This window comes from Phaseolus vulgaris, chromosome 3 (genome assembly GCF_051622355.1).
Source record: "Phaseolus vulgaris cultivar YP4 chromosome 3, ASM5162235v1, whole genome shotgun sequence".
Lineage (NCBI taxonomy): Eukaryota > Viridiplantae > Streptophyta > Magnoliopsida > Fabales > Fabaceae > Phaseolus > Phaseolus vulgaris.
In genome coordinates, this window is record NC_143500.1 from 37240851 (window position 1) to 37263370 (window position 22520).

Here is a 22520-nt window from a genome sequence, read left to right on the forward strand (position 1 = left end):
CACTTATTTAGTTGAACAACAACACACATTAAGTAGTTGTTTCAGTCTACTTAGAACTTATAACAATACAGTATCTACACGAGATCAATTGCCTACAGAGTAATCTTAACACAAGAATCAAGATTACTTGACAATTATTCTTTTTTTGCTAAGCCTGAAAGCTTTTACTTTAATAGATCACAAGGGAGAATATGAAACTGAAATTGAAGATACAAATTTTTTCTGGAATTCTTTCGGATATTCATGAAGGGTATCTACATTTTTTCCTTGATGCAACATATTTTCCTTCTCATATTAGCCTTCTAAAAAAATATTGAGCACAAGTGTTTATAATTCATGCCTCATGATTCACTAACACTAAAAGTGAGACGAGTGTTGGTTCAGGTGGTCTAAGTTTTGATCCAAACTCCCAGAAAAAATGTGTCCATGTCTGCTGCTTCAATATCCCTAAAATTCTTTTATTGCTAAAAATCAAATCAATACCCACTTTATTTTTTCTATTTTAATAAAAATGATTACATAACACGCCCTGAGTTCAAATTTGCAGAAAGAACGACATAGACAAGCTATGTCGAATAGTGGGAAAAAAAGAAATGCACACACATATACAAGAGCAGTGATTGTATTCTTATGATGTCTCGGTGCGAACTGTGCATTCCAGAGGGAGACCCTGAGGGAATCGTCTTATGTCTGTGCAGTAATTGTAAATCATGTAGTTCTTCTGCACCCATTTTAGCATCTTCTGGTTTGTGGCATCAAGCTTTTGAGATAGCCAAGTTTTACCAGAAGAGCTGGAGTTGCATGAAGAAGCCCCATTGGACCAAACGCATCCATTCACTCTCAAGTTCCTGAACGATGCAGTGAATGGGGCTTGGCTCCAATCTGTCTTCACACGCCCTCCTCTTGTTGCCCAATCATCAGCGTTCCATAGACTTGAATATAACCTCATAGATTGCTTATTTGGGTATTCAAGACCCGTACCCTCCGAGTTCGAGAACTCCCTAATTGGTCTACCATCAACATAGAATCTGAAAAGTAAAAGAATTGAATTGAGTTGAATATTGAATGTTCCAATTTCCATGCCAGGTTATATATACTAGTATGCATGTTTTGGATTTTATGAACTTACACAACATGTGCAGGATTCCAGAGAAAGGAATAGGTGTGAAAATCTGCAGTTGGGTCAAACCAGAGATAGAATTGCTGCTCTCTCTTACCCTTGCCTTGCGTGTACACATTAGTATGAACTATGTAAGGATCCCCGCTCAGATTTCCCAAGAACTCAAAGTCTATCTCATCCCAAGATGACCCTTCTGAACTCAACTGCATCATGCAGAAATTATATACATTAGAAATAGTTACAAATAGCTACCTGAACATGCAATAGAAGTATATGTGTGCGCGTGTGGTGTATTAAGCAAGTTTCTGGCACTATTTTGGAAAGTTATTGAATAGGATAAATAAGATTGGTTAATGGAACTCACGTAATAAGCGGTGACTGTGCCAGCGGAATTTCCAGGGACAAGTTTGATTTGCATGTCAAACTTCCCATAGAGATACTGGTTCTTGGACTGAAAGCCAGAGCCAGAGGCATGGTCAAGGGACAGAGTAAGAAGCTGACCATTGTTCAGAATCTTACCTCTGCCATCTCCCCAAGTGACATCAACATCTTGGTACAAGTTGCCAGCATAGGCAACCATGGAAGGCACAGAGATTAGGAAGGCTAGGACAAGCCCAACCATTGCCTTAACATAAAAGAAAACAACCATTGGAGAGCTTGTGATTAATGGAATAGTATTTAAGACAGAGTTGACATTCAGTGCACAACTGATGAGAAGGCAAATTCGTTCCCTCCTCCAATTTATAGTAGTCTCTGGGGATTGGGGAAGCTTGGTGATGTGTTTGAATATAGTGAAAGTTGGTTGGTGAGATGATGTGGGAATTCAACAGCTGTAGAGCAGTATGTTTCATTAGCACTATGATCATAGTTTGTAGTGGTCCATTACGTGGTGCTTCTTTATATTTTACACATTCGGCGCAGAGGCTACCACTTCCTAGGTTTGTTCCACCAAACCAAACCTGAGTTCATGTCTTGCAATGGTATTGTTTATTCTAAGGATTTGGTATTATCCAAAGTGCAACAACTTGAGAATTTTTTAATGTAGTTTCTGGTACTTTCCATGTAATCTTTATGGCTTGCCTAGTCAGCAGCGGGAGGGGTTGGTTTCATTTCATTCCCTGACATGCATCTAAATTCTAGAAGATTTTCTATCCGTCAGCTACTTCTGACTTTCTGACCCTCGATATGCTACAAAATACATACGATTACGCATGTGTATATAGAGAAATTGAGTCGCGATTAAGTTAAAGTCATGGAACTAAATCAAAATTTCACCCTTTCTACAATAAGAGAAATTATGTGACGTCCAAATTGAAAAAACAAAAGGAATTTGATGCTTAATATCAACCTTTTCTTTTGTAACACTACTGCAATACAAGAAAATGTTTTTTCTTTAAAACGTTAACAACACGGGTTGTATATATATACCTTGGTGCAATTCGTGTACTGGGTAGGACCATATTCTATTATTCAATAGCTCTGGTACAAAAAATGGTGTCGTTTTACTACCAGTGCAGATCAGAGGATGACATCTGAAAGGACTTCTCTTGATATAGAGAAGCAGTTTAATTTCATTATCAAATAAAATTTATGAAAATCTTATTTTATTATACATTGATTGAATACTAATACCTTTTATACTTTCATAGAACTATAAATTATTATAGTTCACTTGGTCTTGTAGTGAAAATTTATTTGATTTTGTGTTAAAACTTTAGGCCAGTTGGGTTGGGCTTTCTGGGCTTTCCTTTTTCTGTTTTTCTGTTTCATATAGTGCACCCCCTTTTCTTTTTGCACCGCTTGTATATAAACCCTTTTTAGGGTTTTCTGTATTCACAACTTCAGATTAATGAAATTCTCTTCCTCTCTTTCTCTCACACCGTGCTTCACCTCTCCTCTGTTTCTTCACACCTCGCTGATTTCTTTCTCTTTGATCTTTGTAAATGCTGCAACTACCTCGAAGCACTCCTTTGATTTATCTCTGTTATGGTATCAGAGCTCTTCTTTGAGAAGAGCTCTGCTGCGCGCACTCTGTCTTCGTTCTCTCAAGATTACTTTCCTTTCTTTTCTTTACTTTTTGTGCATTCATCCTGTTTTGTATCTTCTTGATTCTCTCTAACGATTGTTTTATTTCTACAGTTCGTGTTCTTTTTGCACGCAAATGGCTGACGAGAATAGTGAAGGGAGCGAAAGCCCTAGTTCCAATCAGGGCAAGAATTCCTTACAAGGCGAGAGTTCTATTCATAGCTTCTTATACCTACATCCCAGTAAAAATCCTGCCACACCCCTTGTGTCACCCGTTCTTGATTCCACAAATTACCACTCTTGGAGTCGCTCGGTTCTCACGGCTTTGAGCGCAAAGAATAAAGTCGAGTTTGTTAATGGCGCTGCTCCCCGACCTTCTGAAACCGATTCGTCTTTCTCATCCTGGACAAGATGCAACAACATGGTGGCGTCTTGGTTTGTACACTCAGTCTCTGTTCATATACGTCAAAGCATCATATGGATGGACAAGGCACTGGACGTATGGAATGATCTCAAGGCCCGCTTCTCACAAGGCGATTTATCCCGTATTTCTGATCTTCAAATGGAAGCGTCCTCACTCAATCAAGGTGACCTTTCTGTTACCGATTACTTCACTAAACTCAGGATCATTTGGGATGAATTAGATAACTTTAGGCCTGATCCTATATGTTCTTGTACTAAGCCTTCTGTCATTACCCAAAGAAAAAGAGAGGATCAGGCAATGCAATTTTTACGCGGCCTTAATGACCAATACAACAATGTAAAAGCTCATATTTTGCTCATGGAACCTGTCCCTGCTATTACCAAAAATTTTTCTCTTGTTATCCAACAAGAACGCCAGTTTAATAACAGTGTTCTTATAGCTAATGTAAAAAATGTTACCCCTGTTACCTTCGTTAACCACACCAGTTCCAATACCATTTCCTGTACTTTTTGTGGTAAGTTGGGTCACACTGAGAGTGTCTGTTTTAAGAAAAATGGTTTTCCTAACCAAGATAACAGAGGCCCAAAGTTTGGTAGTAATAAAAAGGTCTGTACTTACTGCAACAAAGTTGGTCATACCGTTGATGTCTGTTACAAGAAACATGGATACCCTCCCGGGTATAGGTTTCAATATGGTAAGTCTTCTCAGTCCAACAACGTCTCCACTACCATTCAAGAAGAAAATTTTGGAAATCAAGACCAAAGCAAGCAGAATAATGGAGGAGAGTTTCGCATCACTCAGCATCAATATCAAATTCTTTCGGAACTTCTGAAAAATGCTAACAATTCCAACAATCAAGTCCAAGTCAACCAGGTTGGTTCCCTCTCTGCTGATCATCAAGGTCAGAATTCGGCTGTCACAGGTAATATCCAGAAACTCAAAAATTCCAATTTTAATGAATATACTTGGATTCTGGATTCTGGTGCGACTGATCACGTTTGTTTCTCTTTATCAAATTTTACATCATATAAAAATATCAAACCCATTACCATTAGGCTTCCCAATGGAAATTCTGTTATTTCTTCCTGTTCTGGCACAGTTTTCTTTAATAAAAATCTCATTCTTGAAAATGTTTTGTATGTACCAGATTTTTCTTTTAACTTAATATCTATTTATCAATTAACTGCATCACTTAAATGTGAGCTTATTTTCTCTTCCACTGAGTGTCTAATACAGAATTCCAGAACCAAAGACAAGATTGGTACAGTTGATCTTGTAGCTGGACTATACGTCTTCAATAAAGCTGATGGCAGGATTATGAATTGCACTACAGAACCAAGCAACATTTGGCACCTCCGAATGGGTCACCCCTCGGATGAAAGGTTAAAAATTCTACAAACATACTATCCTAATATGCATATTGATAAGAACTATGTTTGTGATACTTGTCACCAAGCCAAACAAAAGAAACTTCCTTTCTTTCCTAGCAATACTAAAACTGTTCAACCTTTTGAATTACTGCACATTGATATCTGGGGACCCTGTTCTGTTGTTTCCATGCTTGGTTATAAGTTTTTTCTTACCATAGTTGATGATTTTACTAGATATACTTGGGTTTTTCCCATGCACAACAAATCTGAAGTCAGGGCTAGTGTTGTTAAATTTATTGCTTACGCTGAAAACCATTTTTCTACTAAGGTCAAAATCATTCGAACTGATAATGGTGCTGAATTCTCTATGCATGATTTCTTTGCTTTAAAAGGTATTATACATCAAACCACTTGTATTGAAACACCTGAGCAAAATGGTATTGTTGAAAGAAAACATCAACACCTCTTAAATGTCACACGTGCCTTGCTTTTTCAATCCAATCTTCCTGCTGTTTTTTGGTGTTTTGCTGTACAACATGCTACTTTTCTTATTAATTGTATGCCTACTCCGCTGCTTAATAACGCTACGCCTTATGAGAAACTGCATAAAAAGCTTTGTGACATTTCTTCCCTTCGTGTTTTTGGATGTCTATGTTATTCTTCAACTATTATTGCTCACAGAAAAAAACTGGACAGTCGTGCTGCTCCAGGCGTCTTCCTTGGTTTCAAACCAAACACAAAAGGGTTTTTGTTTTTAAACCTTAAAAATCACAAGATAGATTTGTCAAGAAATGTTATTTTTTATGAGAACTCTTTTCCCTATCATTCAAATCATATTCAAAATAATGACTCAAATAGTCTTTCTTTACCTATTCCTCAACACTATGCCCAGACTCATGATGATATTCATAAGCAAACTGAAAATGTTATTGACAATACTACTAATGATGTTTTTGAGACTGACGCTATTTTTGAGCAAAATGAGCAAATAGAGCAAAATGAGACAGCAACAACATCTCCTAGAAGATCTACCCGCAGCAGAAGACCCCCTATTTATCTTCAAGACTTTGATGTACCAAACATCAACAACAGTGTTGTAAGTACCAAACACTCAATCCATTCCTTTTTAAATTATAATTCTCTATCAAAGTCTTTCAAAAATACAATTCTGTCAATATCTTCTGCTGAGGAACCTCACAACTATGAGGAAGTTGTCCAACACCCTCTTTGGATCCGTGCTATGAAGGAAGAACTGAAAGCACTTCAAGATAATGGGACATGGTCCCTGACTACTCTCCCTATCGGTAAATCAGCAATTGGGTGTAGATGGGTTTACAAGATCAAGCATCACGCAGATGGTTCCATTGAGCGTTATAAAGCCCGGTTGGTAGCAAAAGGCTACAATCAAATTGAAGGACTGGACTTCTTAGACACCTTTGCTCCTGTAGCAAAGTTGACTACACTACGTCTACTTCTAGCTCTAGCTGCAGCCCAGAACTGGACACTCAAACAACTTGATGTGAACAATGCTTTCCTACATGGGGACTTAGATGAAGAAGTTTACATGCAACTGCCCCAAGGCTTTCACACTTCTTCCCCCAACCTGGTCTGCCGCCTAAGAAAGTCACTCTATGGTCTAAAACAAGCAGGTAGACAATGGTATGCCAAACTCTCAAATTTCCTATTGTCACACAATTATAAAATTTCCACTGCTGACCACTCTTTATTTTTGAAACATGATGGCAAACACACCACGGCACTCTTGGTCTATGTGGATGACATTGTTCTCACTGGGAATGACCCTATGGAGATATCTGCTATAACCAGTATGTTACACAATTTCTTTCACATTAAAAACCTTGGTGATCTGACTTATTTTTTAGGAATTGAAATTGCTCGCAATGCCACTGGTATCCACTTAAGCCAGCGCAAATATGTCTTGGATCTGCTCAAAGATACTGGTATGTTGGGATGTGCCCCTGCACCTACACCAATGTTACACACTATCAAGCTCTCAACCACAAAAGGCACCCCTCTTGGTGATGCAGAATCCACTGCATATAGACGTTTGATTGGACGCCTTATTTATCTGACCAACACACGACCTGATATTTCATTCTCTATCAATTATCTCAGCCAGTTTGTCTCACACCCAACTAGTGAACATCACCAAGCAGCAATGCGCATCCTTCGTTATCTCAAAAGAACTCCTGGCACAGGTATCTTCTTACACAGTCAGTCTCTTATTCAATTAAAAGCATATAGTGATTCTGATTGGGCTACATGCCCTGAAACCCGCAAGTCCATAACTAGTTTTTCTGTGTATTTGGGGGAGTCACTTATCTCTTGGAAGTCCAAGAAACAACAAACCATATCCAGGAGCTCATCTGAGGCAGAATATCGTGCTCTTGCTGCAACCACCTGTGAAATTCAATGGATAATGTATTTGCTACAAGATTTACGCATCCAACACCTGCAACCAGCCCTTCTCTACTGTGACAATCAAGCTGCCATCCAGATTGCAAATAATCAAGTCTTCCATGAGCGCACCAAGCACATAGAGATCGACTGTCATGTTGTCAGGGAAAAGCTCAATGCAGGCCTACTCAAACTACTTCCAATCTCTTCATCCCTGCAAGCGGCTGACTTCTTCACCAAGCCTCTACCTGCAGCCCAATTCAATATACATTTTTCCAAGCTAGGAATGCAGAACATCTACTCCTAGCTTGAGGGGGGCTGTTAAAACTTTAGGCCAGTTGGGTTGGGCTTTCTGGGCTTTCCTTTTTCTGTTTTTCTGTTTCATATAGTGCACCCCCTTTTCTTTTTGCACCGCTTGTATATAAACCCTTTTTAGGGTTTTCTGTATTCACAACTTCAGATTAATGAAATTCTCTTCCTCTCTTTCTCTCACACCGTGCTTCACCTCTCCTCTGTTTCTTCACACCTCGCTGATTTCTTTCTCTTTGATCTTTGTAAATGCTGCAACTACCTCGAAGCACTCCTTTGATTTATCTCTGTTATTTTGCATCAACCATTGGAAAAATAAGATGATAATAAAATTGGCTCAGTAAGCAAGATGCAGTAGCGTGCATCTGTTTGCACCTCTGACAATTAACGCAACTGAAGATAAATTGGCAAACCTGGAGAGACCGAAACCGAAGCATGAAATTAGAGGGTGTTGTGTTGTGAGTGTTGACAACATTCCCTTTCTTCAAAGTTGTTAAACTAAAACATCTTCTCTACCTGTTGGATATCCGCATCAGGACAATTCATAATTATATATAAATGGGTCAAATTTTATTTCATGAACCGGTTTTATGAGTTTGATTTATGTTTAAAGTCCACTTTATAATATGTATTAGAGTCATTTTGAGTCTATCCTAACGAGTGTTTATTGGATTTATTACACACTATCGAGATGTTATTCCATACACGAGCTGTCACTCTCGACGTGAAGAAGTGTGTCGAAGGCCCCGCATGAAAGATTATGAACAGTTTCTCAACAAAATTTGACTAAATCTTATACCATCGATTCAACGTGATTTCAGCCAAATGTTGATCTTAATTTTCACTTTTCAACTAATTATCATACAATAAAATAGAACCATATGATTTTTCTGTGCTTGGGATAAATCATTTGATACTTGAAAGTTGTAAGCAGAGGTGAATCACCGCATATTTCCGAAGTTTGAGACCGTTATGGTCCAGATTTTCGCGGCTCTACCTTTTCTTCTTTACGATTCTTATCTGGGTGAAGTTCATGTTCTTTTGACCACTGTCAGGAGTAGATCCACACTAAAATAAAATGGCTATTTCATCTACTTTATTGTTATACTAAGAAATGTTTTTAATTAATAGTTTCAAAAATTATAAATTGAATATTTATTTTATAAATCTTATATATCACTCTCTTGATTTACAAAAAATAATCCCATATTTTCGTTTTAAAACTTTATTTTTTATTAAGCAAACACAAACCTAAAAAACAAAGATTACATCTTAAATATCAAGCCCCAACAAATATCATGGTGCTACATTCATAACATGATCTATGAGACCGAGAGAAAGAAAATATAGCAATTGTTAGTTTGGTAAAATTAGAATTGTACAAGTGTGGACAACTACTATTTTTTATATTTCTAGATAGAAGATAATTAGGATATTTAAGTATGTTATTAAAATGCTTTATTCCTAAACTATATAAAATAAGATTTTATTAAGAGAAAAAAAATATTCCAGTAATCTTTACTTCTTAATATCAGTTGCTTTAAATTATGTTCTAAATTTGACTATGTGGGTAGTGGTCGAAAGCTTTTTTTTTTGTTGTTTGTGCAAGTTAAAAGAGAAGTTTACTAATATTTTTTTTTTTTTGTAAAATAACATGGTTAATTTAGAATCAGTGTTTCTCGTAGTTAGGGTTGTTGTCACTTGCTCCTATTGATCCATTTTCAGATTTCATTTAGTTTTCTATTTGTAATGCACCTGAATCTATCAACTTAGTTTTGGAGAGTGTGTTGTTACAATATTTAATTTTCTATTGTAAATTATTGGGCTTTGTTTCTTTGGCCCAACTTTCCTTTTCTATTTTAGTTAGGTCTTAATCTTTCTCTTATATATACACCATGTATTTTACTCTTTAATGTACAAGTGAATAAAAATTTATTTTATATTTAGTTTTCTCTACAAGTAGGTTTATCAAAACCTTTTTTTCATTACGATTACGTACAATTAAGTACACTATAGCATCACATCAGGCAAGGAATATTCATCATCTTCATTTACTGTAATATGGTCTCTTCGAATGAAGAGCTCTGCTGCGCTTCTCTCTGATATTTATTTCCCTCTTTGCTGTTCTTGGTTATTTTTTTCTTGTTTTTTTTTTCTTTCTTTAAATCCTTGTAGGCGATGGCTAATGCAAATCCCACATCGGCTTCCTCTTCAAATGGAAACCCTACACTGATGCCCCTTTTAGAACAATTTCCTATACTTACACCCAAGCGAGAATCCCGCAGCTTCGTTGGTGTCGCCTGTTCTTGATTCAAGAAACTAGTGGAGTCGGTCCTTCATCACTGCTCTTAGTGCCAAGAACAAAGTGGAGTTCATACTTGGCTCACACCCGTGCCCACAAAGGGATGATCCCACTTTCTCGTCTTGGGCACGCTGTAACAACATGGTTGTCTCTTGGTTAGTACACTCTGTTTCAATCCCTATTAGGCAAAGCATTGTTTGGATGGACATAGCCTTTGACATCTGGAATGATTTAAAAGTTAGATATTCACAAGGGGATTTATCTCGCATTTCTGATTTGCAATTTGAAGCTATTTCTTTAAACCAGGGGATATGTCTGTCACAGAGTATTTTACAAAATTGCGTATTATTTGGGACGAATTAGAGAATTTTAGACCTAATCATGTGTGCACATGCCCAGTAAAATGTTCTTGTTCTATCATTTCTATTATAAATAAAAGAAAATGTGAGGATCGTGCTATGCAATTTTTAAGAGGATTAAATGATCAGTATAAAAATATTTGTTCTCATGTTTTGCTCATGGATCTCATTCCTGCCATATCCAAAAAAATTTCCTTGGTTGTTCAACAAGAGAGACAATTATCCACTGTTGTTCCTGCCCCTAGTCTTCACAGTCTTAACAGTAGTCGCACTACTACATGCAATTTTTGTGGTAAATACGGTCATACTGAAGCTGTTTGTTTTCGAAAAGTGGGTTTTCCTTCTGGTGATGTTAAACCTCAAAGTTTTCTTCTACTAGAAAAAATTGCACTTTTTGTAATCGTCTTGGCCACATTGTCGACACCTGTTATAAAAAGCATGGGTTTCCTCCTGGCTACAAATCCATCAATAGGACATCCCAAGCCAACAATATGTTTACTAACTCTTCTTCTGAGTCTTTTTCTAAAGAACAGGATGTAAAGGGGATTCAACTTACATCACAATGGTGTCAATTCATGACCAACATTTTGCGTCAGCAAAACCTTGAGGATCCTGTCCCTCACGCTCAAATTAATCAAGTCGGAACCTTCACCAATACCGAGCAATCTTCAACGGGTAAGTTTTTCTCTTCACTATCTGGTATAAAAGAATCTTGGCTTGTTGATTCTGGTGTCACTGATCATGTTTGCCACAATTTGAGCGCTTTTACTACTTGGACTAAAATCAAACCTGTCTTAATTAGTCTCCCAAATGGTCAAACTGTTTATGCCACATATTCTGGTTTAGTACACTTTTCGGCCAAGTTTTATTTGTCTGATGTGTTATATGTGCCTCATTTTCAATTAAACTTAATATCTGTTTCTAAACTCACACACCAACTTAAATGCACTTTAACTCACTGCATTATACAGGACAATCTCACCCAAGAGAGGATTGGTACAGTTGAAGCCACTGGTGGCTTGTACCTTGTCACTACCTTGCCTGCTTCTAGTCGCTCTAAACCACATAACTTTGCTCCTCTTATTAATTGTAATATCACGGACAAAACACTGTGGCACTATAGACTGGGGCACCCTTCACATGAAAGATTACATGTCTTACGTAAACAATACCCTTTTATTACTATTGATACTCATCATGTATGTGACACTTGTAGTCGTGCAAAACAGAAGAAACTTCCTTTCACTTTAAGTACTACTGCTACCTCTGCTATTTTTGATCTTGTACACTTTGATATTTGGGGAACCCTGTTCCATAACTTCTATGCAAGGTTTTCGTTATTTCTTAACTATTGTTGATGATTACTCGCGTTATACTTGGGTTATTTTGTTGCATAATAAATCTGAAGTGTGTTCGCACATCATTAACTTCACTGTTTTTGTTCAAAATCATTTCCAAACTAATATCAAAACAATTCGTACTGACAATGGTGTTGAGTTTGCTATGTCCAGTTTTTATGCTTCAAAGGGAATTATACATCAAACATCTTGTGTTGAAACACCACAACAAAATGGCATTGTGGAACGTAAACATCAACACATACTAAATGTAACCAGGGCCTTACTTTTTCAAGCAAATCTTCCTCCTATTTTTTGGGAATTTGCTGTAAATCATGCTGTTTTCTTAATAAATTCTATTCCTACTCCATTACTTAATAACATCACTCCTCATGAACAATTGTTTGGAAAACCGTATGACATTTCTTTTTTAAAAGTGTTTGGTTGCCTATGTTATGCTAGTACCATTACTGCACATCGGAAGAAATTAGATGATAGATCTATCAAAGGTATTTTTCTTGGTTTTCCGCAAAATACAAAAGGTTATATTGTCTTAAATTTAAAGTTTCATCGCATAGAGATATCAAGACATGTAATCTTTCATGAAACCCATTTTCCATATAAATTGGATGGTGGCTTGCCTAGGGACCCCAACACTTTATCTCTCCCTATTTCTAACGCATATAATTCTGCTCTTGATTTTTTTTCTGATACTGCACCTCCTGCCGAGCCGTGTGCCTCTACTCCTGCATCTCTTGCCGAGCCGTGTGCCTCTACTCCTGCACCCAATACTGCCCCTCCACCAGCCTTATTATGCTTTGATCTTCCAGCAAATAATGTCTCTGCTCCTGCATCCAACACTGCACCTCCACCAGCATCATCACCTCCTGCACCTCCAGGAAGCACCTCACCCTAATTTCCAAGAAGATCAACTCGTCCTCACCCACAACCTGCCTATCTTGTTGATTTCCACACAGCAACCAACACTGTAAGTAGTAGATATCCTATTCATAATTACTTGTCTTACAATTCCTTATCTTCTAATTTTAGAAATATTATTTCCTCTATCAATTCTCATCCTGAACCTCGCACCTATACCGAAGCCTCCAAACATGCTTCTTGGCAATCTGCCATGCAAGTTGAGCTTCAAGCTCTTGCTGCTAACAATACTTGGCAACTTACCCTCTCCCTCCAGGAAAGAAAACTATTGGTTGTAAATGGGTATATAAAATCAAATATAATTCTGATGGCACTGTTGAGCGCCACAAAGCTAGAGTTGTTGCCAAAGGGTTCACCCAAGTTGAAGGACTTGATTTCTTAGACACTTTTGCACCTGTTGCTAAACTCACTACCGTTCGCCTTCTCCTCTCCTTGCTGTTGCCACTACCAAAAATTGGGTTTTAAAACAACTTGATGTCAATAATGCCTTTCTTCACGGTGATCTCCATGAAGAGGTATACATGACCCCCCCACCTGGCCTCTCTCTTCCTTCTCCCCAGCATGTCTGCAAGCTTCAACGGTCTTTGTATGGTCTTCGTCAAGTTGGTCGTCAATGGTACGCAAAACTTTCTACTTTTCTTTTATCAAATAAGTACTCTATCTCTGTTGTTGACCACTCTCTTTTTCTTAAATATAATAATGATAAACTCACTGTTATTCTTGTTTATGTTGATGACTTGGTCTTAACTGGTGATGACACGGAGGAAATCAATACAATTACTGCATCCCTTTACCATCACTTCAAGATAAAAAATTTAGGTAATCTCACTTACTTTTTGGGACTGGAAATTGCTCGCAATAGTACTGGTCTTCATTTAAGTCAACGCAAGTATACTCTTGATCTCCTTCAAGAAACTGACATGCTTGACTCTGCACCTGTGGCCACTCCTATGACTCACACCTCCCGTCTCTCTCCCGACCAAGGCTCACCTCTCGATGCTGATGCCACTTCCCAGTATAGAAGACTCATTGGACGTCTAATTTACTTAACCAACACGCGACCAGACATCGCCTTCGCTGTCCACAATTTAAGCCAATTCATATTTGCACCCACAACTCATCATCAGCAAGCTGTCTCCCGTCTTTTGCGTTACCTCAAAGGCACCCCTGGTGAAGGACTATATTTTTCTCACACTAGTTCACTTCACCTTTGTGGTTTTAGTGACTCTGACTGGGTCTGTGGTTAAAAAGATTTGGAGTCATATGAATAAGGTCATCTTCAATGGCGAAGTGGTGGATCATTCAAAAATCTTCTCTTTAACCCAATTGAAGGTTTGATCTTGGGTTATTTCTAAAGTTTCATTTGTTTGCTTCTCTTTATCTGGTGTTTTGCTCTCTTGATTTGTCTGAATTCGAATTAAGTTGTATGCTTCTAGTTTAGGTTGACAGGTTTTTATCTTTTTTTAGCATTTTGGTTGAGTTGTGTTTTGACGATCTATGAAATTGGGATGAATTTTACGTTTTGGTGATCTTTGTTTTGTTTGTTTGAAATGTTGATTATGTTGATTTAAGTTGTGGTAACTTGTGTTAGTGTTTTGATTTTTTTTGTTAGGTGGTGGCTTTTCCAGATTTATTGGGATGGGTTGTTAAGAAATGTGCTTTATTTTCTTGATTTGTATAAGAATTGATTACCCAAAAATAATTCTATTTATTAATTCTTTCTTATTCATAAAAAAAAACATAAATATTCTTGATGTCTAATAATTTGTATATATCAAGTGATTTTTTATAATATCAATTAAACAAGCAAATGAAGTTGTAGCATAATATTTTTTTCCAAGTTTAATTTAAACTTTAAATGCTCTGCAATACTAAATTTGCATAATTAGGATTGAAGACATATCCTCATGATGAAAATCGTTATTTATCATTAATTCTTAGAGAGAAAAAACTTTAATTTTTCTTTTCTAGAGTTATACGTGTTTTTATTAGTTCGCAAATACTACAAAAAATACTTTCTCACTTACTAATTTTACTTGCCAATATATTTTCATGGAAAATACACGTGATCTCCTGTTAAATATTAATTCTTAAAAATAAGTTATTCAATTAATTCTCTAATGATTAAATTGTATCACCATATTATTCTCCTAACTTTTTTGTCAGTGTGTTAATCTAAAAAATCAGTATTTTGATTTAGTAGTCTTTCTTTTTCGGGGAGATTATTCCATTACTGGTTAGCCTTTTTAGCCATTAAAAAATATTTTTTGTATATTTGATCAAAATAAAAACTATATATAATCTGTGTGAGTGATTCAAGTAAGGAGTAAAAATCACTAAGTATAGTAAAAAGTCTTACATTGAGTAGATTAAGTATGGAGAAAAATGTCTTCCATTGAGTAGATGAACAAGAGAAAAATGTCTTCCATTTATAATCTCTTAGATTATGTTACAAAAACACTTCAACAACTGATCCTGAAATGTATATCTCAACATAGATATTTAAAGAAGATGATTATGAGGTTTAGAGGATTTAAGGTGTATGAATTTGTTTTGGCTTAAAGGTTATAGAGTGATTAACTTTTCCCTTAAACTAAAACAAAATAAAATTACATCTCTTTTTATTTTTTAATGAGGTTGCTTTTCTAGATGATTTAAATCTTGAATGAAATATGAAAATTTTCCTTAACAATAAAATAGATGGATTATAATTTGGGGGTTGTTAAGGGTTTTTCTTATAATTTCGATATTAGTGAGTTGTTTTTTTTTTCACGTAGTAAAGATTGAGTGAGACAGATTGTTATTCTACAAATATAGTTAAGATTAAACGAGGTTCCCTATGATCGAAACTCGATCTCTCTAGAGATCAATAACGAAATGAGTTAAATTTGAATATCATTTTTCACACAGATTTTTTTTATCACTATACCCAAAACAAATCAGAATTTAAATCCATTCATATACTTTTAAAACTTACATTTGAGGAAAGAGTGAAGTGTGAAGATAAGTAAAGAGTGAATAATGTATAAGGACAAAAATCCATAAATCTAATGCATCCAAATTGAGTTGGAGATGATTTTATACATGAATGGTCACTACCTTGAAACTGATTATGATTCATATATCCCAAATTAAGTGAGAGTCTCCCGGAAAAAAATTCAATATAGTGAAACCTTAAAAAAGAAAACTTATTTACTCATTAAATTTTATTTTATAATAGATTAAAAACTATGTATTTGGACATGAATTGATTGTTTCAAATGCAAAATCTAACACTTTATGAGGGGTTTATGGCATGACTTGGCTGCCATCTGTATCCAGCTTTTTTAATGATGTCACGAATCCCACATTAATTTGGAGTTTAGCTTCCTCCTCTTTTTCTACAATATCTCTTGCTTACCTATAATACTCTTCAAAAATATACCTATTCAAATAAATCCATACTATTTAAATTCAACTAAATGATAATAAATTAAATTAAATAGTATAAAAATAAATTGTCCCTATAGCTATTTGAATTAAATTAGATTATGATTTATGAAATTGAAACATATATTATTAATTGATAATAAACTATATAATTAAAATAATTTAATTCATTTCTTCTCAAACCAATGTATTTTCTGGACCTAGTTTCAAACTATCTGCACATTATATTCAGTGTTTTGGTATTGCGGTATCGCTGTTTCAATTCTCTACAGCTGTCAAAATAAATAAATTATGCTCGATGTTTTGGGATTGGGTATTGTCAAAACAGATTTGGTCAACAAATTCCTCATAAAAATTGTAAAGTAAATTGAATCAAGTACTTTTAATCAATTTATTTAACCGTCAATTTAAATTTGATTTGTTCTAGATTGATTCATAAGTTTATGGACTGATTTATTTTAGAAAATAATTATATTTTTAAATATTAAAATTGAAGTAATATTTGTTAAAATACTTACCTGCATTATAATTTATTTATTTATATCAAAATATTATACCTAAAATTAATAATATAACTTATTTAAAAGTATATTTTTAATTTTTAATTTAATTTTTTTTCTTTTAAATTGGTTTAAAGTTAGTTAAAGTGACCTCATGGTTAGACTAAAAAAATGAGTTCAACTAACCCTGTATAAAATTGTTAGGTAAACTGTTAAATCGGACCGGAGTGACTGGGTTGGTTTAACAGCACTGTTACTGCTTCATTGCTAACCAGTTTTTCCCATTTTTTTTATTATGTCTACTTCAACTAACACTTTCATACCCTCCATCATTTCATTCCAATACTCCACAAAATATTCTATTTTATATTAACCCCACTTATTGTTTTCACCTTTTGATATAATTTTTATACAACAAAAAAAAAACAAAACAGAAAATATTTTTTTAAAACCAAATGGTCCATAGGGGACTTTTTCTTTCCTTATAATTGAGTGTAAGGTAAAAGAATGATAAAAAAATTATATAAATATATGTCAATTTTTATTAATAAAATACATCACTTAATTTTTTTCTGCTGATTAGATTTTGAACTACTGCCTTAATAGTTGTATATGCTTTGAAAACGTTTAAATCACTATCAAAGTTTTCCGTTAAAAATAAATTAAAATAAAAAAACAGTGCCAAATATATTTTAGTTTCAACTGCTATTTTTTATTTTATTTTTCAGTTTTACAAATTAAGTCATTGTCAAAATAACTTCTAAGTTAAAGTGTCGTGTATGTGTTGGTGGAAGATGAATCTATCAATAACGTATAACTTGTCTTTTGAATGCAAAATAGCATGTTATGTTATAAATGGAAAACATGGTGTGCATGATAATCAAGTGGAACAACACTTTTACCAATATTATTGACTTAAGTAGATTAGAAAATATCGGGGAAAGTTATATTGGTGGCACTCATGCAAGGCTTTTGAGAACAAATGAACAAAGTGATATTTGATAATGGAACAATACACAACCAAGAAATTTTCGGAACAGCACAAATAACAAATAAAATACCAAGAACAGGATTATGATACTGTAGTGCAGGTGTCGTAGAACTTACCTAGAAAGTATATTTAGAAATATTGATTATTTGTGTCCTACAATTAAGATACATAGGAAAGGACAATATTATGTGACATATAAGTGGAGAGGAGGGTGTCAGATTTGGTCAACTGTTGGGGTATGTGTCTATTCTAAAATGTGACACCACTTACCTGGACATAAAAGTAGAGGAAAACCATAAAAGACTGTGTTTCTGGGAGGGTGTGCTCGAAAAGATTGGAAAGAGATTGAGAAAGCGGAAAGGAAAGTTTATGTCGATGATAGGGAGAATATGTCTTATTAAAGTTGTCCTCACTTCTATTCCCTTGTTTTATATCTCATGTTTTTATATGCCCGTGTCGAGTTTGAAGGAATTGGAAAAAAGACAAAAAAAACTTTTTTGTGAGGATGGGTTCGAAGGGGCAAAAAATAGCTTGGATGTCCTGGGATAGGATATGTGAGTCCAAAGAGGATGGTGGCTTAGGGGTAAGAGATTTAAGATCTTTTAATATTGCCCTATTAAGTAAATGCATCTAGCGACTTAAGTTAGATAATGGTGTCTTATGGAAAGAGATTATGGAATCTAAGTATGGAGGGTGGAGGGGGTTAAAAAGTTTGATCACAAGCTATAAGGAATCCCTCTAGTGAATAGATTTAAAAAGAGTTTGGAAATTAGAAGATTGGGGGAGCGACTTTGAAGATAAAATTGGGTGGATGTTAAGGGATGAGAAGGAAATAAGGTTCTGGAAAGATAAGTGGGCGAATAATGTCCCTCTGATGTATAAGTGTCCAAATACTATACTCTGTTGCAATAGATCGAGGTTGCCTTTTGGCACATGTAGGTAAGTGGATTAATAGTAAGTGGGAGTGGAAATTGGGGTGGAGGAGAAACTTGTTTGTGTGGGAAAATGATCATGTTGCTCAGTTGATGGGTCTTTTGGATAATAAGAAGTTAGTTGCGGAGGGGGAGAGTGTTGTGGATAATTGGATTTGGAGGGATGATGAAAAAATGAGTTTTTCTATGAAATCTGCTTATAATTCTTTAAAGAAAGAGGTTCGAGGTGATGATAGGGCCCTTTTTGATAGGTTTTGGAAGGTCAAGTCCCTCACATTTGCACAAGTTATTGCTTGGAGGATGTTGCAAAATAGTATAGCAACAAAGGATAATTTGTTGAGACGAGGTGTTATCTTGGTAAGTAGTTTATGTGGGTTGTGCAGTGAGAAGGAAAATGTTAGTCATCTCTTTTTTTAGTGTAAGTTTGCTTGGAGAGTTTGGGGATTGTGTTTGTCTTGGCTGGGTTACCTGTCGGTGAATCACTTTGATGCTAAGGTACTTTTTATGATGTTTTGTCCTAATAATGTGAATGGTCTGTTGTCCAGAGTTTGGGAGTATGGATTGCTTTGGTAGGTGAAATATGGAAACATAGGAACATGATGGTCTTTAAGAATGGAAGAGCTGATTATTTAAAGGTTTTTGCGGTAGTACAAAGAAAAACATGAGCCTAGATTACATGTAAAGAAAAATCTGTTGAGTTCTCTTATTCTGGATGGTGTATGGAACCATTGGAATGTATGAAATATGTTAAGAAGTAGTGTTTTAGTTTTAGAGAATTTGTATAGTGGACCCTTTGCTTTAGGGAGGATGTAGCAGTGTGTTTTGCAAGTTTGAGAAGACATTCTTATGTTAACTAAAATGGACTTTTGGAGGAGTAGCAACTTTCTGTTAACAGGAGCGCAAGAGGAAAAGGTTAATTTATAAAAGGATTTTCTTGCTTTTAATTGTCGAACTCATTTGGAACCAATGTTATGCCTGGTTAGGGTTGACGTCTGTAGATTATCATGATCCTCTTTCACACTTCCAACATCTCAAACTTGTTAATGTCAATGTTGTATGAGGGAAGTGTTTGGATTGCAGTTGTTGGTGAGATTTGGAGAGATAAGAATAAACACATTTTCAAAGGTGGAGTGATTGATCATTTTGAAATATTTTCCTTGGTTCAATTAAATGTATGGTCTTGAGTTACTTCTAAATTTGTGTCTGCATGTTTTTCTTATTCTGATTGGTGTCTTGATCATCAAATTTGTATGTATTTGATCAAGAGACTTTGAAACTCTAGGCCTTTTATTTTTTTTAGAAGGTTAAGATAAGGTGTTAGAGTGTTTTTGAAATGTCTTTATTTGTGGTAAGCTTTTGGAAGGAAATATTGTAAATTTCTATTCAAATTTATACAAAAATTAGATTATTCCTAATGTGATTCATATTTATTTATATTTTTTTATTAATAAAAAAATGTAACATATAAGTTCATATATGACATTCCAAATGTTTTTAGACTAAGAATAACAAAACCACCTATATTGTATGCTGCAGCTCTTTTAATTTCAAGTATTGGCCTACAAGTTGGTATTATGGAGCCATAGAGAGAGTTCCATTCTTTAAAAAGAATTGAGAAATATTAGTAATATATTTTTTAGTGAATAAACTTTATATAAAATTTAGTAAAAGAGATGCTACTTTCATTTTTATTTTGAAAATACATAATTATTTCATAAAAAAAAATAGTTGAATGACTATATTAACAGTATATAAAAGATATGAATGTTATACTATCATTGAATTATAAATATCATTGAAATAATTGTTATAAAATCAACAAATTTATTATATATGTGTATTACACGCTCACGATGGTTTGTGATTTGATAAAGTGTAAACCTATTTCACTGTAAATAAATTTTTTTTCATAGAAGATATGTTCCCAATATTAGTCAATTAAGAAAAACACAAGATTGTACAAAATAAAGCATTAGATTTAGTAAGGAAACAAGGCGTGTATTGTTTTATATAATATTAAGTGTGGGAATGAACATGTTTGTTAACACATGCTCTAAATTAGAGGACACCGCCATACATAGTACATGGTTTCTATTAGAGAAAAGTTTGTTTGATACTATAAACCCTAAAAAAACATTCATTTAACACGGTTTATAACAATATAATAATATTTTTAAATTAAATAAAATATAAATAAATAAAATATTAATTTATTATTTATAGAAAGCATATAGTGTGTATGGCGGTGTCCTCTGATATGCATTTCATGCAGCAGAAACGCGTGAAATGATTGGTGTGGGCGTCCCCCTTTCCAACAAACAGCTACTCTTTTTTACTCTTTCCTCATTCCTTACCAGCTGTGACCAACTCATTCAAAATTCACAACCTCCCTTCTTCTCACTTTCCTCTTATCTACCCCTCTTCCTTTTGCTGCACCTATAAATACCATTCTTTGCACTATCACCCAACACTCACAAATAACCAAAACCTATTTCATTCACTTTTATACACAAACAATTTTGCATGGCTTTTTCAAGACTTGTGCTGTTAATATCCATTGTTGGGTATTTTTTGATTGCTTCTGCAGCCAATTTCTATCAAGATTTTGATATAACCTGGGGAGATGGTCGCGCCAAGATACTAAACAATGGCGAGCTTCTCACTTTGTCTCTTGACAAATCCTCTGGCTCCGGCTTCCAGTCTAAGAATGAATACCTTTTTGGCAAAATTGACATGCAACTCAAACTAGTCCCTGGCAACTCTGCTGGCACCGTCACTGCCTACTATGTATGCCTTCAATTACTCATACATTTTCTATGCATCTAATTAATCATTCATATTCTTTATAAGTTTTAACCTTTTAGAAATACTAATGGGAAATATTTGTGGTGCTTAATTTCAGCTATCTTCAAAAGGAGCAACATGGGATGAGATTGACTTTGAATTCTTGGGGAATTTGAGTGGTGACCCATACATTCTCCACACCAACGTGTTTAGCCAAGGCAAGGGTAATAGGGAGCAACAATTTTACCTCTGGTTTGACCCAACTGCAGATTTTCACACCTATTCCATCCTCTGGAACCCTCAACGTATTGTGTAAGTTTCTAGATGCCTATTATGCTATTCTCCAGATATTGTTATGAACTAACATCACTACTACATGCTTTGTTCTGCTTTTGCTTTGGTTTCCTACTTGTGATAGAAGCAAAGTGTTGAGTCCATTTCTCAATTTGTTCTATTTCAGGTTCTCGGTGGATGGAAGTCCCATAAGGGAGTTCAAGAACATGGAGTCAAAGGGTGTTCCATTCCCCAAAAACCAAGCAATGAGGATATACTCAAGCCTATGGAATGCAGATGATTGGGCCACAAGGGGAGGGCTTCTTAAGACCGATTGGAGCCAAGCTCCATTCACAGCTTCATACAGAAACTTCAATGCCAATGCTTGCACAGTGTCCTCTGGAACTTCTTCTTGCTCAAACTCTGCGTCTTCTCCCAATGCTTGGCTCTCAGAAGAATTGGACTCCACTAGTCAGGAGAAGCTCAAGTGGGTACAGAATAATTATATGATCTACAACTATTGCACTGACACCAAAAGATTTCCACAAGCCCTTCCTACAGAATGCAATACGGCCTAATTTTTTGTTTTTTTTCCTATCTATTGCACTTTCTTTTTCATTTTTCTATTCTTTTCTGTTGTAATTTCCATGATGGTAAATTCTTTTATTCATTGTATAAATATTATTATAAAAGGGTTATCTTAATCTATAAGTTTTTTTAAAATATTTGCATAAAAAGCTTGTCATATGTATATCAACATATTTAAAAATATTAAATCTTCATAAAAAAACATACAATTGATTATCTTGACCCAGGTTAATATGTAACTAGAAAACACTAACTTATGAAAGTAATAATTCTTTAATAGTTTAAGTTCAACATTATAAAAAAAAAAACACAGATCTATATATTATATAATTATGAATTATATAAATTGATTATATTTTAAAGTAGAAAAATATTTTTCATGACTAATTCACTAGAATTTATTTCTTATTTATATAATTA

General features: G+C 34.9%; 3 protein-coding genes across 3 annotated transcripts; 2 read left to right on the plus strand and 1 right to left on the minus strand.

The window, feature by feature from the left end:
• Positions 1-473: 473 nt before the first annotated feature.
• On the minus strand, positions 474-2240 carry LOC137807349 (putative xyloglucan endotransglucosylase/hydrolase protein 23). The gene is made up of 3 exons (XM_068607956.2): positions 1485-2240; positions 1130-1323; positions 474-1028 (listed from the first exon to the last, which is right to left on the minus strand). The coding sequence occupies exons 1-3, from the start codon at positions 1767-1769 to the stop codon at positions 629-631; spliced, it is 879 nt and encodes a 292-aa protein (XP_068464057.1). The 5' UTR covers positions 1770-2240; the 3' UTR covers positions 474-628.
• Positions 2241-3281: 1041 nt separating this feature from the next.
• LOC137805593 (uncharacterized) lies at positions 3282-4267 on the plus strand. The gene is made up of 2 exons (XM_068605534.2): positions 3282-4175; positions 4253-4267. Exons 1-2 carry the CDS (start codon positions 3282-3284, stop codon positions 4265-4267), a joined length of 909 nt encoding a protein of 302 aa, XP_068461635.2.
• A 16435-nt stretch (positions 4268-20702) lies between these two features.
• LOC137807350 (putative xyloglucan endotransglucosylase/hydrolase protein 23) lies at positions 20703-22235 on the plus strand. The gene is made up of 3 exons (XM_068607957.2): positions 20703-21242; positions 21358-21551; positions 21700-22235. The coding sequence occupies exons 1-3, from the start codon at positions 20979-20981 to the stop codon at positions 22088-22090; spliced, it is 849 nt and encodes a 282-aa protein (XP_068464058.2). The 5' UTR covers positions 20703-20978; the 3' UTR covers positions 22091-22235.
• Positions 22236-22520: the final 285 nt, after the last annotated feature.